The sequence below is a fragment of the Porites lutea genome, chromosome 11 (assembly GCF_958299795.1).
Source record: "Porites lutea chromosome 11, jaPorLute2.1, whole genome shotgun sequence".
Taxonomy (NCBI): domain Eukaryota; kingdom Metazoa; phylum Cnidaria; class Anthozoa; order Scleractinia; family Poritidae; genus Porites; species Porites lutea.
Genome location: NC_133211.1, coordinates 18,332,904 through 18,348,629, shown reverse-complemented (window position 1 = coordinate 18,348,629; position 15,726 = coordinate 18,332,904). Strand labels below are relative to the sequence as shown.

The window sequence follows — 15,726 nt, the reverse complement described above, 5'->3', positions numbered from 1 at the left end:
TTTTAAGAGAATAAGCTTTTTTAAAAAAAGCTGCTCTAACTCTTCATGAAAGTAAAACTAAAGAGGATCGATAGTTCTTTTTGGCGACGTCATGTCAAAACAAAGAACTAGCCTATTATCCAGTTGTAAGGAAACTTAGGCAACCCATAAGGCAAACTCTTACAATAGCCAATCACTTTCGTGGTTGGTTACCGGTACCTGGGCAGCGAATGATTGAGCGTGAGCGTCTATAGCACTCCCCCCCCCCCCCCCCCCCCGAGAGAGATATTGTCGCATGCGTCTGATGTTATTCATTTGGAAAACGCTGCACTGCAAGGCTTTGTGAGGTAGGCACCAAGACTTTTTTTATCTATATCGATGATCGTTGTAGTTGTAGCTGAAAAAGATAGAAGTTGAAAGCAGTCTCTGAGAATAAAGAATCAACACTGAAGAACATGGCGCGCCAACTCCGCGGTATGGCCAGTACCTTACGCATGCGCACAACCATATCACCCCGGCAGTGGCAGCAGCTGTTTTGTCCTTGCTAGGACTCATCAGCATGGTATAGCCTAAGGCGAGAGGTCTGTTATCCATGGTTGCCACTGCCCGAATGATACGGTTGTACACATGCGTAAGGTACTGGCTATACCGCAGAGTTTCAACCGCAGAGTTGATAAGTGCGCTTCGGTGCTGAAATTGGTATTGCATAAGAGAATAAAGTGCTGCGGGAGAATCTTATACCACAAACGCTTTTGGGCGAGGGACACCAAATGGACGGCAGCAAAACCCGACGATTTATAGGATTTTTTTAATTCTTTCAGGATGCTGGCGACTAAAGTTTGTTTACTCAGAAATAAGTCCTATCAAGTATCGCGAACACTCTTCTGTTGTATCGTACAATCACGATCCATTGTCTCAAGTCCTCAAGTTGCCGAAAATCCTGCGTTCTTTACTCCAATACCAGCTGGAGATTTAACGCTTCAATTCAAGCACCGCATCGCGGGAAGGAAATACTTGCCTGGTTCGCAAGGCAAAGGATTTCCAGAGTTCCTGGCCTCTCCTCGACAAGGGCTTCCATATGCACTGCGCGCAGACACTGTAAGTCATATAAGCGTGGAGAAATGGGGAAAAATGTGCCGCGAACAGCTGGACAAAGCAATCCCAGAATACAATGCAGTTCTGTTCCGCAATCTACCCTTGTTTGATGCAAAAGATTTTGCCAAATTTGCTTCCAGTCTTGGGTACAAGCCAACAAATTATGAAGGAGGAACCGGAAATAGGTACTTGGTTGAAGGGGAGACGGAAGTGTACTTATCCACAAGTGATCCCCCGGATTTTAACATCGAGCTGCACAACGAGATGGCATGTTCACCTGTACACCCGAAAAAGGTATATCAGTAATATTCAAGTGATCTTTGTTTACCCCCTTAAAATTACTAACATGAAAAGAAAGTTAGTTTAGAATTAAGCTAGGTCTCGATTAATTAGAGAGTTTAAGTTACCACAAAGGCGGCGGCGGCGAAAAACGTCGCTTAAAAAGTGCATTTGAGTTCTCCCAATCTGTGCTGCGATTTAAATTCCAACTCATTTACTCTGCAGGCGAACTCCTGTGAAACAGAATTCCTAAGACCAGAAAGAGAAAAGAAAATATCGTCGTCGCTTGTTTAACGTTCTCCATAAAACGTGAACTTAGGCAATTTTATCATAGTAGTGACGGCAAAGAAATATGTAAAAAAGTGTGTTGGACGTGCAAAGGTGTTGTTTTGCCTGGCCAATCTATAGCTTTTTGACGTTTTCGTTGCCGTCGCTGTTGTAACATCTTAAATTCCCTAATATTATCAACTCCCACCACATTAGTCTATTGCAGTCCATTTTACTTTTCATGATTAGGGTTATCGCACCTGATTTTATAATCAAAGCAAAGGAAATGTTTATTGTTATCTCAAATCCAGCCTGCAGTTAGCATTTATTTTGCTTACATGACGTTGACTCAGTGATTTAGACTACAGTCAAACCTCTATTAAGCGGTCACCTATCAATTTCCCGAAATTTGCTTCCCATATTTACTGTAAATTTGACCGCTATTCAACAGTCACCTGCTATTTTCGCTGATCAGTTTCCATTTCATCAAACCTGATATTGTAGGTTATTTTCTTCTGCTTGATCGAGCCAAACGAAGAATTGGGAGGAGTGACACCCTTGGCCAGAAATAGCGAGATATTCGCCCAACTGGACCCAGCAGTTGTGAAGAAGCTGGAAGAAAAACAGATCCGGTACACTCGCTACCTGATAGACGAGAAACATAAACCATATGCATCCTGGCAGCAGTCGTTTATGACTGACGACCGAAAGGTGAGACTAGAGCTATATTCTCACTCTACCGGATAGCTCTTTCGCCGGCGCGAAAACCATACCCTATCGGACTTTTGCTCACACATAAGAACGGTGATTTCGGCGCGGTTTCTGCGCCGCTCTGATCTTGACAGTGGGGTGCCACACTTCGGTGAAGGTTGAACAGGTATTCGGACCGTAGCGTGAGAGAATACGTAGGAGCGAGGAATGGAATCCACTACAACAACAACATAATTTTATTGTTCAGTAAGAGTTAACTTAATTAATTATACTGTCCCGCAGGTAGCAAAAGCTAATCTAGGCGGGGCAGAAGAACAACTGAGACGTAAATGAATGTTCAGGAGTGAGAACTGGGATTTAGGTCACCAATTAAGCCCACTCGGCCATCCGCTCCGGCACAAAGTTCGATGTGCGTGAACGACTTTTTCCAGTTCGGTGCCGTTACTGTTCATACTACAGCGGATAGCTTGGCGTGTCGGAACAAAAAGCTATCCGGTAAAGTGTGAATGTAGCCTTAAATTACTGTTAAAAGGCCTGAAAAATGGAACCGATTCCAAATATTTATTTGGACGTTGCGCGTGAAGCTAGGTCGGTGTCGACTTCAATTGCCCTATGGGACTGTTTTGCTCTTCTTTCATTGGTTATTACCGAGTTGCGCAAGACATTGGGACAAAAATCGTCCCATAATTCAATTCAACACCGACCCAGTTCTAAGCGGCCAATTGTTGTACTGTTCGAGGACAGAGCTGAGCAACGTCTGCGCATGTGCAGAGACAGGAGAGGTCTGGGGACGAAGCAACGATCGTTTGCGAAAGGATTTTCTAAACAACCTCACATTTTGGCGTTTTTAAGGTGGCAAACAATGATGTCACGGACAAGTGCAGTACATCATTCACCCCTGTCATATTCAAGATCTACTGAGGTTGGTGCCCCCAGAATCTAAGGAAAGAATTGTTGGGAACGAGCTTGATTAACTTAAGGTTAAATGTAATTTAAGAGCGAACGAAAAGTCCTTGCTTTCCTGGGCAACTTTGTGAAACAACGGTTCTCACCTATTTTGCAGAAAGTGGAAGAATTCCTGGAGCGACAAAATTTCAGTTATGAATGGGAGAAAGACACCGGAAATTTGTCTTACTGGTATTCACTTCCGCCACTGATGACTCATCCAACCACGGGCCAAAAAATTTGGTTCAATCAACCTAACGTACACCATAATACATACTACAAGGAGTCACCCATGTTAGACGGTGTCACGCTTCCAGACCACATGTATCCAACGCACACCCTTTATGGTGACGGAAGCGAGATAGAACCAGAAGTGATTCAACACATCCGGGCAACCGGTTGGCGCAATGCAGTTGGATTTCCTTGGCGAAAAAGAGATGTGTTAGTGTTGGATAACTTGACCGCTCAACATAGCCGCTTGAGCTTTAGTGGGGACAGAATGATTCTGGCCTACCTTACGGCTGAATGAGGCGTGAAGTGGTCTTAAACAATTTGAAATCAAGGAATTTTCCTAACTTTGAAACTGGCCATTTTGAGAAAGAGCTTTTTGTAGAAATAAATGCGTTTGTCCAGTCAGATAACTAGTTAAAACATCCACATTAAAAAAACGTTTTCAATAGAGCGGCTTTCAGGCAGTATGTCGAATCAATCAATCTAGCTTTGTAGTGACCTTCCTGCCATTTTTCTCAACCAATCAGAGAGCCAATAAGTCATGTTCGTATTCCCCTTAACAAACTAGGGACCAGCTTTTAGTCGAGGCTAGCGTATTCACATGACGTCACGGCGGCCATATTGGTGTTTCAAAACAATGAAATGGCGGCCATGTTGGTGTTCCAAACCAGTCCTGTGGGGTTGAACTTTATTCTTATGTACAAGCTTTCTCTTTTTCCGAGAAATTTGCATAGATGCTGGCCACATGAGTGAAAACGCTCTATTGAAAACACGCCCCAGTTTATTATCGAGAATACGAAAATAGTCTTTCGTTCCTTTTCATGCTGGTTACATGCAGTCTTCGATTGTAGCCACTGCATTTTGTGTGCATATTTTGAATACCAAGAGTATTGACTTTGATTTGCTTGTTCAACACCCGAATCGCTCCTATACATCACCTGTAACATTCGCTGGGCAAACATAACTCGATACGGCTCTCTCCCAACTCCGTAGAGGCCTCTTTGTGTCGTCGGGAGGCTGGGGAGAGGGAAAAAGAAAGCGTTCGGGCCACGACGGGAAGGGGAAAGAGACTACAGAGGCCTCTGCCATATAACTCTGTGGCAGGATTTGCGGTTCTCTGTTAATGGCGGAACCAGGCGAAGATTTAAGGGATTTTGAGTGTTCTGAGTCTTTCCCTCTTTCCATCGTCCCCCGCGCGCTTGCTTCTTCTTCTTTGATTTTTGTTTTGTTTATTGGGATACTCGGCCGGAGCTTCTGCGGAGAAGAGAGTCGATACGGTACTATTACAATGCCTTTGAGCCACGATGTGACTAAATAATGTAATGTAAAAACGAGCGTTCAGGCCATAATTTTATGCCAGTTATTGCTCTGCCACTCTTGTGAGTGGTCTATTACTGTAGGAATACCACTAAGCATACTACCGAGCTTTCATGGCCAGACTGTAAGCAAAATAAAACAAGTTAAATATTATTTGGAGTAAAGTTTGAAATTTTCTTTAAAAAAAATATACGTGCACTCTTGTCGAAAGACCGCTCAGTGTCTTCAGCTTTAAGAACAAGTAAGCTTGTACCGTAAAATGAAGTGCTATACAGCTGACTATAGTATATTTATGAAGTTGTAAAGGAATCAGTGTAGAGCCATAAAGTAATAAAGTAGTCAAAGGTTAGTCGTGGCATTACAACAGCAAAAGCACGCGGGTTTTTTCACCCTTGTACGTCGCTGAACTCGGTACATCGACTGAGTTAAGCCATTTGTCATCTCTGTTGCCTAGTTGAAAAAATACGTACATATGTGATCTCCCCAGTTAAATGACCAACTTACGATGTGTTGCCTGTTATTGCCTATAGTATTAGATAACCAGCTCTTCTTCCATGTTTGCCTTTTTTTTTTTACAAAAAATCTGAAAAATTATCTCATCGATAGTCGTTCTGACGCTTAAGTTTTGAGTTTTCTTCAAACTTTGTACTCAAGTAAGTAATTAGTAATCTAGTTTAAGGAAGCCGATTAATATAAGCTCCCAGTTTCTTAAGGCTTCCTTGTCACATTAACGCTGTATTGTTATGTAATGCGAGTGACTAAAAAACAAATAAACAAATATTGAATAAAAATTTAATATTATAGTTCCTTTTCATTATAAAAATTAAGAATAATATAATTTAGTTTCACACGGTACAGATTTTGTTTGCGTTTCTACCTGCAAATTGTGAAAACAAATTATACGTTTTTACGAAAACATTTTATTTTTGTTTACTCATTAAATCAGTAAACCATTTGTCTCTTCTTCGCTTTTTATATACTAGCTAGCGATTCATATTAGAAATAACATGGAATCATGAAAATCCTCTCATCAGGGAAAACTTAGGCTCCAGATCAGACTCGTACCCAGTCGCTAGTTAAGTGTTTTTTGGGTGAGAGAAGATTGGGGTTAGGTTGTAGAGGCACGCGGAAACTCTTCCCATGAGTTCCCGCGCGCCTCACTGTAACCTCAATCCGTTCACTCATCCCAAAAACACATAAATAGCGACTGGGTGCGGGTCTGATACCGGAAAGCTTTTCGTGCAGACTCGCACAGCTATCCGGTCTACCCGCTAGTATGTGACTCTCCACTTTAGATATCCGCTCGGCACAGCGTTCGATCCGTTACAGAAATCGCGCCGAAAACACGGTTTTTATATGTGAAATGGAAGCTGTATTCGTTATAGTGTGAAAATAGTCTTATAAGCTTGGCTTTGATAAGGAAGAAAAAATTCTTTCCAGTTGAAGAATAGCGATTGTGATTGGACGACAGATCTTTCTTGATTTGCTTAAGTGATGTACATTGTTTACTAACAAGCGGGATTTTTACGCAGGTGGATTCACCCTGATATAAAAGAGGTTGGATAAACAACGCTTTGAAAACTGCTTTGTTTCGAAGCCAACAGCACACAACTCTGAAAAAAATTGCCGTTTATCGACTTGGGAAAGCTATTTTAGTCAGTCATCGCAGCGGCAGGTGAGATATTTAAGTGAATAAAGCATTGTTTGCTTTGATTGAAGAAAGTAAGTTGGTAAGAAATTAAATTTAAGTTTCTGTAACGTGAACTACTTGCCTCAAACTTTAAAACCGCTATTGAAACAACTAGTTTAAAACATATACAAACGCACATTTTGTCTCTATAAATCAGTCGTTTACACTGATTTGGGTCATGAAGTATCGATTTTGAACGATAATTAAACTTTGATACAAGTTTGTTGCTTGAGTTAAATCTAAATATTTTATTCCATATTTTCTGGTACATACATAGTATCAAATGGTAAGTATTAAAGTTAAATCTTTGACAACCACTTTTTAGCAAGCACTCGATCGGGCAGTGTACATCAATTACAAAACCACACACACAAAATTAAAACAAGGGTGAATCTTACGTAATTTTAAAATGACAAAGTGTGTTGTTAAAAGGATGTTAGCAGATTTTATATAATTCTCTATTGGCTTTATTACAGTGGAAATAATTGACACCTTCCATATTAATTCCGTTTATTGTCTAAGCCCTTTAAAGGACATTGCCACAAATAAATATTTATCAGTCTTACTTTGTTATCGTCTGTAGATTCAATATATAAGAGCCCCATTTATTTCATGGATACAATGGTCATTTCAACTCCAACAAAAACTGCCACACCTCACAGGTAAGAATTATTTTGCTTACTTTTCTAAACGCTAAACTGAAAACCCTGCCTTGGGTATTTTGGCTCAACGCAAAACACAAACTCCAATAATATTAAAAGATGTACTGAGGAAAATGTATTGTTTGGTAAACAAACATGACGTTGAAACCTCAGTTGTTAATTAGCTACTTATTAGGTTGTGGCGCGGGTATAGCATCAGTGTCCTTTCGATCTTTTCAGAACAGGCCAGTTTCTTTTTCACCTTAAACCTATCCCAGTACTACAGAATATATTTCTTCTCGCTACTTAGATTCATGGATTAATGTAATCATTTCTTCAATGATTTCTCCCCTGGTCATTATCTTCACAACGTGCTAGCCCTCTTTACAAGAGGGTTGACCTCGTTCTGGGAGGCAAATGAGAGAACTAACCCTGGAAACGAATCTAAATGGCAATTTAACAAAGCTGTTTGCAAACATGACGCGTGTATGATCTTGTATGACATTTTCAGGTGTACTCTGCCGTCCTCGCATAATAACTGGTCACCATGGGCCTGGAACTGGTGGCTTACTCAGCCAGACCATGACGTCATTAAAGAAGAAAAAGAGCGAAAAGAAAACCAGACCGCTGACAACAAACAGCAGGCTCCAGCAGATCAAGAGGCAAAGGAGACAATTAAGAGCGATTGAGATGCCAACTATATTTGCTGAATTTTTGTTCACTTGCATTCTTATTAGGATCTTCAGTCAAAGAATTCAGAAACATTAACTTCTTTACCGTTTTAAACTGACTGCTGCATTGAAGCGCAAAATATAAATAAACCCTGGGAAAATAGAGGGCTGTTTTGGCTAGAGCTACAATCGGTGACAAAATTAGTGGAAACTTTTTCTTGAAAATCCTTTCTGACGTTTTGACGGCTTCAAAGGGTGAAAATAATCATTCCTTCCCACACTTCCTCGTGCAATGTTTTACGTCATTTCGCGCTATCTGTCGGAAACAATGTCAAACATTACAACCTTCAATGGTGTGGAGGGGGAGGAGTGCGAATTGTTTTGTTCCCCGAAGTTACCGTATTTGAGGACGGTGCCTCATCATTTTTCGCGTCCATTGAACGAGCTAGCAATGAGAACAGTTTGGTTTCATATTGCGGTTACACGCTTAGGTTCAATATTAGAATTTAGTGTATTTACTTGTTTCACCCTGTAATGTGGTGTACTTTTCATAACTTATAAACTTATTACCAGCAATTGCTGGTTAGACAATAAAATAATTATCCTCCGTGAAAGAGGAAAACAGCGGCTGATGTTCTCTGAGTATCAATCAATGAAATATGCATACTTCTCCACGCTTGTTTTCAGTCCTTTAATGAGTATTCTCCCTCGCAACCGTTTTTGTCTCGTCACGCAACGCTGCTGCTTCCTTATAGTTGAGGAGCGTTGCGTGACGAGACAAAAACGGCTGCAAGGGAGACTTTTTTAAAATAAGTGAATCAGAGGGAATCTCCGTTCACATTCTGCTACATCTGCTGAACCACGAAAATTCTTAGGGAACTTCAAAGACCGTCATATTCAGTGATTGTGGTTATGTACCACGGACAAGCCAGTGAGCATTCTCTTTGACTATTCCTAGTGACGTCCCCGGACGGGAAGGCTACGCCACGAGATCCAACCCCTTACAACCCCTCAGACCCCTTACCCTTTCACATACCATTTTTGACAGAAAAGGTCCCTCTTTCGAATACCTTCTATTGAATGACAAATGGTACCCCTTTCACATGCCTAATTTAGAACTTTACATCCCTTTTAACAGCTGTAAATGCACTGTCTTTTAAATATGAATAAAGCACAAAGCCAGAACCCTTTCAGCCATGAAATGCATCTGTTAGCCCTTTTGTGCCTTTTTACAGACTGAAATGAGACATTTCCCCAACCTTTTATATACACTTCAACTTGTAATTCATGTACCTGTGGCCTGAAAAAGGTACCCCTTTCGGGCGGAGCCTCCCCATATAGCATTATAGGGAGTACCCCCTCGGTGGTAACGCCCGCACGATTTACGGGTGAGCCGTAGACACCACAGCCCGTCCTTTTTTCCGTAAAATTTTGTAGTATTTTTGAAGAATTTTGAGCTTGTCCGTCCTAAATATGAAATCGGGAAACTGCAGGTCGCTTTTAATTATCTATCTTGGTTATTCTTTCATGTTACGCTTACGCCAAAGAATAACCTCTATCTTGTTATTATGTCACCAGGCCAAAAGAAACAGCCGGCTCTAGCTGGGGACGAGAATGGTTATTATTTTTACTTTAGGAGGTGGAGACCTGGGTACAATATAGATACTGTCATTTCCTCTTTCACTTGACCCCGAACTCGGTAACAATTAACTGATCGCGTCGCGCACCCAGTTTCATACGAGGAAGCAAAATTTACCGCAGATAAAGCTAAAGAAATCCCAAGCAATGCATTGTGTTTCAGTTTGGCTCCTAACTCTCACCGTCATTTTGTCTGGTAAGTCATTGACGCTGAGCAGACTTATGTATTTGGCTGCATTTTGTTCGAATTTAGCCAAGAATTGAATGTTTAATTTAAGCAAAGGGGTGTGTTGGGGATACTTCGGTTTGCAATAGGATAGTGTTTCTCTAAGGAATATAATTTCGGTGATTTTCCTTGACTATACGTTTCCCAATCGCAAGAGAGAATGATCTCATTCTCTTTTGCCAATCGCTAAAATTACCCACGGCTAGCTACTGCATGACCCAAGTGACAGAAAGACGTGGATATTACTGCAAACGATGAAGAGTTTCCAAATCCAAGCATTTATATTTTCAAATGATTGCAACATTTTTCACAGATCTGGTTTAGATCACGCAAACTGAACTTTTAAACCAGCTTGCGCGATATTTTTTAGACTGCATGCGTGAAGGACAGCCATTTATGTTGCTATCTTTTATTTTTCTGTATTGTTTATCTTTTTAACATGCTCTTTCCCTCGAATTATTTTGTCACGTTTATATTCTTCCGGTAAAACTTGACTTAGTCATCATTGTCCTCCCTGGGTATCCTGTATCCCGATTTGTCTACAGTTGTCTCCACTTGGAAAATTACGCCTGTTTTCAGTGATTAACCAGTTTACTCTGAGGCATTTCATCGATCATCAGGAAACGGATGTTATAACTAAGAGTGATCATGGAATGCAAACTTTACATGGTAAAAAGTCTGGCCGAGACGGCGGTGGTGGCGCGCGAGAAACAAAAGCTGAGACGTGCCCCCCCCCCCCCCCCGGGACGTGCCTGTCGTCTAAGTTGCTTCGTATGCAACGACTTCTCCATGATATTTCATTTTCGTCCTTTTTTACTCAATGAAAGTCAAATCAGTTAAATTTAAAGCACTTGTAAGCAATCGCCTCCGGTACTTCACCGAGGCGACCGGGAAAAACAAATTGCATCATAGGTAACGTGATAATCCCAAATTTAGGACAGACGTTGCCTAGTCCCTGGAAGCACTAGATAACATAGGCCTAATGATTCCGCACGGCCAATGCGTTTTGAGTCACATGGTCGTCACGCGTTTGTTTTGGCTTGCATTGACCGAGAAGGCCTGGGAAGACGCCGTGTAGGGACCAGGCGACAGGGAGCTTACAAGCAACCACAACGGCAACGGCAGCGAAAACGTCACTTAAAGCCGTTTACAAGGAGGTGGGGGACCCCAGATAGGTGAGATAACATGTGGTGGGTCACCCACCCCACCTATCATGTAAATATGATCGATTAAAATGAGAGATTATATGGACAGGCGGTTTACCCCACCAAAGCGGGTTACCTCACCTACCTGGGGTCCCCCATCCCCATCTAAACAGGGCCCTTAGAAAGCGAGTTCGCGCTGTTTTAAACTTCATTATTCTTGTTCCATTTCATACAAGTTTTTTAATGCTGGGAAATTCTTCTGGAGTTTATTCTAAAGAACTGTATCTAAGTTCGGAAAAAGAAAGAGAAAATCGCTGTCTTGCGTCAACGTCCTCCATCATAAAACTTGAAACCGAGGAGGTTTCACGTCGTAGTCGTGCAACGATGGACGGCAAAAAGAAAGTACTTAAAAGCGTGACACACATGCAGGCTTGTTGTTTTGCCTATCTAAACCTATTGCTTTTTCGCCGTTCTCTTTGCCGTCGCCGCATCACCGTCACCATTGCTTAAGTTTCCTACTGGTAATGGTGGCCAATCCGAAGCACTACCCTGACCTGGATAGTGACACGTCACAAGTATGGAAATTCTGCGCCCGTTCCTCAGACGTCATTTCGCCGGAAATTTATTTGTGGTGTCGCGAAATTCTTGGTTTGCAACCACGTGGCAAGGCGGCTATGTTGAGGGTCAATACAATAGAGTTTTTTCTCAAAGAATTTCCATGAAAATAGAGTTTAGTTCCCAGAGGAGAGCAATGCTTTTGTTCTTGACCACCAACATGGCCGTCGTGACGTCACGGGCAAACCAGCAATATCGGCAGTTTTCTCAGGCTACTGTACAGAGCTTTCTTGCCAGGCTAGGACTCAAGATGTTACCTGAAACTGGGGAACGGACAGCCGGTGGGGAAAGGGGAATGAGCAGGGGCAACAGGAAAATGAAAAATGGGATATGGTTAGGTTTTTTCCCATTTTACCTAGTTCCCGTTCTTAGGGATCGTTCCCAGTTCCCCTTCCTCTCTTCTCCAGTTTTGGCAACATCGTGGGATGAAGAAGTAGGAGAAAGCAGAAAAGAAGAAAAAAGAGGAGGGCCAGGAGAATAAGAAAAAATGTTTATCTAGCGAAGCTATCGTTTAGCTTTTTTAATGTCTTTGATTTTGTGTTTAGTTTCTTGTAGGGTTGGTAATGCTACTCCGAAGCAAAATGATCAACGTGTTGTCTTCTACGTGTTTGGATCAGAGGACATCTACATTGTAGATCCAAAGAGCAAAGCTATTTTGTCTACAATCGGTCCTGATGGGGTTTGTACCAAATCAAATAACAGGTATTCCAGGTGAGCATGCGTAAACAATAATGTTTGCCGAAATTTTTCACATTCCTTGCCTTGATGTAAATATATACCTAGCATGAGAGAAAGTGTTTCATCACCAGATGAGACAAGACTGAAAGACTGAGAAGAGAGTTGGAAATACGACGCGCAGGTGCAGCGGAGTATTTTTGACGAACTTCGAGGTGTTTCATCTGGTGATGAAACATTGTGTCGCAATGCTTGATTTTACTTCTCAAACACTGAAAATGATTTTACAAGGATAGATCAAGGATGCAAAAATGAGCAGTTTTTCATCTGATTTCCAAACACTCATTAAACATTAATTTCCTTTGTATTTTCTTTTTGACTTATTAATGAGTTTGAGAATACAATAGAAATTGTGATATCTTCTGTATTTTACCAGGGATAACTGTTCGTTCGGTCGCAATACAGTGGTGAGAGACAAACTCATCTTCTTCAGCGACATGCCTGGGAATCGAGTTCACGTTATTGATGCGCAGGAGCAAAAGGTAAATAGCTTCCTCCAATTTGTAACTCTGAACTAAGGTCGACAAAGCAATGATGAGTTCATTAACAAATAACTCTCCGTTCATGTTTTCCGTCTTAAGTGGAAAACCGGAAGGCCCCAAATTAGCCTAACGGTTATATTCTCGTACCTCATGACTTCGTTGCTGTTTGCTGGCGTCATCAGTTACAACACATACTCGGGAAAAATAGAAATCTGTTAGCAACCTCATCCCCAGGGTCTTCTCGTTTTCTAATATGTAGTCGGCCATATCGAAAAACGAGTCGAGAATACCCTGGGGACGAGGTTGATCTCGGAGTTAACCATGCCTTTTGCTGACACCATGTAAACAGTCGCGTAACGATTGGTAAACGATCACCCGAACTAGTGTGGACCACAACATTGAACGTGTTTACACGGGTTACCAAATAAGTGTGGACGTGGTCTGAAGCTATACATGTAAAATAGACGTAAACCGATTATACAGCTGTTTCGAGAAAGTTTAGTTGGAAAAAGCGTAAAAGTGAACGGGACAATCCAGCCTCAAGATAATCTTGGACCAGTGAATTTAATTAAGTCAAATAAATGAATGAATATCAAACTCACTTTTGGCAGTCCGCATAGCGACGATATTAGATCGTGAGCCATATGGACGACGAAGGTTTTGGGTTGTCATACTGTAAATACCATTTCGATTCGAAAGTTTAAAAACTTTGCAAGATCGAGAAGTGTATTGGTCCGCTTTGTCTAAAAACTCCCAAGGATCGTTTCAAAAAAACGATGAGAGAAAACAAGCCAGGACACTGTGTATACAACTGTAAAATGGCCAATTAATATCAATATTTTGCCTCCAAAGGTCGTGGAAACAATCCTAACAGAGGGCTACCCGTATGATTTGTACTACCTACATTGGCTGAAGGAGGTTTGGGTACATTCCTGGACCAACTCTACTTTTGACGTCATCAACACCGATGGAAGCCTGAAAAAGACGCACGAGGCTATCAAGGCGCATGTGCAACCAGGTCAGTACAGAGTGTTGGTTGAGTGTTGGCGTCATTTTTTTGTGTGTAACCAATGAAAAACGAAATCTGAGCTTATCTTAACGTATCATAAATTTCAACTTTTTCTTGGCGGATTGCACCTTTTAAAAGATGGAAAGAGTTTAGCCTCACCGCGCAAGGCAACAGTTGTAAGTTCATCCTACGAATTTTACCGCTCTGGAATGGACTTTTTAACTCCGCCTTTACAGAACGCGGGTGTAAGTTAAATTTCTTTTGTCCATTAAGGGTAGTCTTGCTTTGTTGTCGAAAAAAGATCATTTATCTAAAGATTACACATTAGAATGGAGAAACTAAAGAAAGCGATGCATGATAATGCATGTTTCCCTGCTCGCGAAACCGGCAGCATGTTTTCTGTTAGCGGCCTGAGACCGGCTACAGATGTGTTTTGTTAGCTTCAGTTTGTTAGCATTTCGTAGAAATCCCTCCGTAATTTTGTTTTACCCATGTTGTACAATGACAAAGCTCTTGTCGAACTGTATACGTTCTTAGGTTGGACACACGGGTACATGTTCGCTGACCCAGAGGTGAAAGACGGTAAAATTGGTTACATCACTCACTTGTTCAACCCAGGCCTGCACCAAATCGACCTCATAGCCAAGGCATACAAGACCTTTGTTAACGTTTCTGACTACGACTGCACCGGAACTCTGAACTTCGTTTACAGCCCTGTGAACAAACACGCCTTCTTTGATTGCTTTAGATCGAGTACCAGGGTTGCACTGTTGGAGATGAGTCTCACCAATGACACAATTGTTCGTAAGTGGAACATCTCTGGGGTCCCGTATGTTTCACCCGATGGCCGCTACATCGTTGCACTCTACAAATCTGTCAACGAGTCGATGAACCTGCTCCTTGCTAGTAAAGTTTATGTGCTGGTCATTCCTGGCGAGGACAGTGCTACCATTTTGAAGTCCACATTAGATATCGCTGGTGGCGTGAGCGACCTTGTTTATTATGAGAAGGTCGAAAAGAAGGGAAGTTTTATTGCTTACGTCAGTCTTATTTACAGCGACAAGATAGCGGTGTTAGATCTCGACTCTATCGACTCTGGAAACCCCCAAATCAGCTACGTCGAAAACGTTGGAAACGTCTATTCGGCACCCGGTATGCACTCCGTAAGACGACCGTTGGCAGCATCGGGTCCCTGGCTTGTGACTCCTGCCACTGCTAACCAATCTCTCGCCATCATCAACATCGCCACGCAAGAGCTGTATGGGATGGTAAAAGGTGTGGTCAAGGGTAGGGGGATGGCAGCATATAGGGAGATAGCAGCATACTCAACGACGCCATATCCCAAAGGAGCTGGGAGAAGCTTTTGTGGTTCAAAGGCGATTGTGATGTTCACCTTGCTATATACTCTGTACATGTTGATGGCCGGCTAGAAGAAAGGAAATTCTAAGGCTATGTTTACACCTCGTTAGGAAAAGTCTTTTAGAAACACTTTCGCCAAAATTAATGTACACCACCACTAGTTTGTCCTCCAAATCTTATAGGGCGTGTTCCGGATGCAATTACCCGCATCAATATTTAATGTGATTTTTCATTTTTTATTAACGAGAAGGGCATGCACAGATTCCCACCAAAATGCGTGCATTTAATGCACGGTTATATATTTTAAGTAGCTGTCTCTACTGTTAATAAAGAGAACTGAGTAATAAATTTTGGTATCATCGGAGTCAATATAGTAGAAAAACAGGGTAAGAAGGCCGTGTAGTACTTACAACTGGGGAAAAGGTGGAGATGAAGTTAGGAGAAGTATGGACAAATAACGGATAAAATGTGCGCAATCATAACTTTCTGCAGGATAGTTAGAGGACTCTAGATCAGGAGTGGCGGACCAGGTGTGGGCAGACCCCGAGTGATCACTTGTATGGGTTTAGTTTGTAAAGAAATTGTGGTGTTAATTAAAGACTTTGTAAACTGAGGTGAAAAGTGTATTGGTCACCGTAGTGGAAAGATTGAGAAACTATCGACGTGTTGCCCTCAGATCCTTGCCTTTTTA

General features: G+C 41.8%; 3 protein-coding genes and 1 long non-coding RNA gene across 5 annotated transcripts in view; 3 read left to right on the top strand and 1 right to left on the bottom strand.

Annotated features, from left to right (window-relative positions):
• The first annotated feature begins 801 nt into the window (after positions 1 to 801).
• LOC140951495 (dapdiamide synthesis protein DdaC-like) lies at positions 802 to 3,931 on the top strand. Its single transcript, XM_073400754.1, has 3 exons — positions 802 to 1,368; positions 2,125 to 2,331; positions 3,395 to 3,931. Exons 1-3 carry the CDS (start codon positions 802 to 804, stop codon positions 3,803 to 3,805), a joined length of 1,185 nt encoding a protein of 394 aa, XP_073256855.1. The 3' UTR covers positions 3,806 to 3,931.
• Positions 3,932 to 6,376: 2,445 nt separating this feature from the next.
• Positions 6,377 to 8,015, top strand: LOC140951494 (uncharacterized). Its single transcript, XR_012167296.1, has 3 exons — positions 6,377 to 6,499; positions 7,098 to 7,176; positions 7,667 to 8,015. It is a non-coding gene; the product is annotated as an uncharacterized lncRNA (long non-coding RNA).
• Positions 8,016 to 9,542: 1,527 nt separating this feature from the next.
• LOC140951485 (follistatin-related protein 5-like) lies at positions 9,543 to 15,645 on the top strand. 2 transcript variants are annotated; one of them, XM_073400744.1, is made up of 5 exons: positions 9,543 to 9,660; positions 11,996 to 12,152; positions 12,562 to 12,667; positions 13,520 to 13,685; positions 14,214 to 15,645. In XM_073400744.1, the coding sequence occupies exons 1-5, from the start codon at positions 9,612 to 9,614 to the stop codon at positions 15,104 to 15,106; spliced, it is 1,371 nt and encodes a 456-aa protein (XP_073256845.1). In that variant the 5' UTR covers positions 9,543 to 9,611; the 3' UTR covers positions 15,107 to 15,645. The 2 variants fall into 2 exon arrangements, with proteins under 2 accessions (XP_073256845.1, XP_073256844.1); XM_073400743.1 differs by having other exon boundaries at positions 11,996 to 12,161.
• The window catches only part of LOC140951487 (tubulin alpha-1D chain-like), a 116,906-nt gene continuing 113,783 nt past the window's right edge, over positions 12,604 to 15,726 (bottom strand). The window contains exon 7 of the mRNA XM_073400746.1: positions 12,604 to 12,614. Coding sequence (XP_073256847.1) covers positions 12,613 to 12,614 — 2 coding nt within the window. The 3' untranslated portion in view covers positions 12,604 to 12,612. The remainder of the gene's footprint in view (positions 12,615 to 15,726) is intronic.

Excerpts from the sequence above, each read along its gene's own strand:
- LOC140951495 (XM_073400754.1), top strand. The coding sequence starts at position 802 with ATGCTGGCGACTAAAGTTTGTTTACTCAGAAATAAGTCCTATCAAGTA. Across the intron at positions 1,369-2,124 it reads CACCTGTACACCCGAAAAAG|GTTATTTTCTTCTGCTTGAT; the intron begins GTATATCAGTAA and ends CTGATATTGTAG. Across the intron at positions 2,332-3,394 it reads TTATGACTGACGACCGAAAG|AAAGTGGAAGAATTCCTGGA; the intron begins GTGAGACTAGAG and ends CCTATTTTGCAG.
- LOC140951485 (XM_073400743.1), top strand. The coding sequence starts at position 9,612 with ATGCATTGTGTTTCAGTTTGGCTCCTAACTCTCACCGTCATTTTGTCT. Across the intron at positions 9,661-11,995 it reads TCTCACCGTCATTTTGTCTG|TTTCTTGTAGGGTTGGTAAT; the intron begins GTAAGTCATTGA and ends TTTTGTGTTTAG. Across the intron at positions 12,162-12,561 it reads TCAAATAACAGGTATTCCAG|GGATAACTGTTCGTTCGGTC; the intron begins GTGAGCATGCGT and ends GTATTTTACCAG.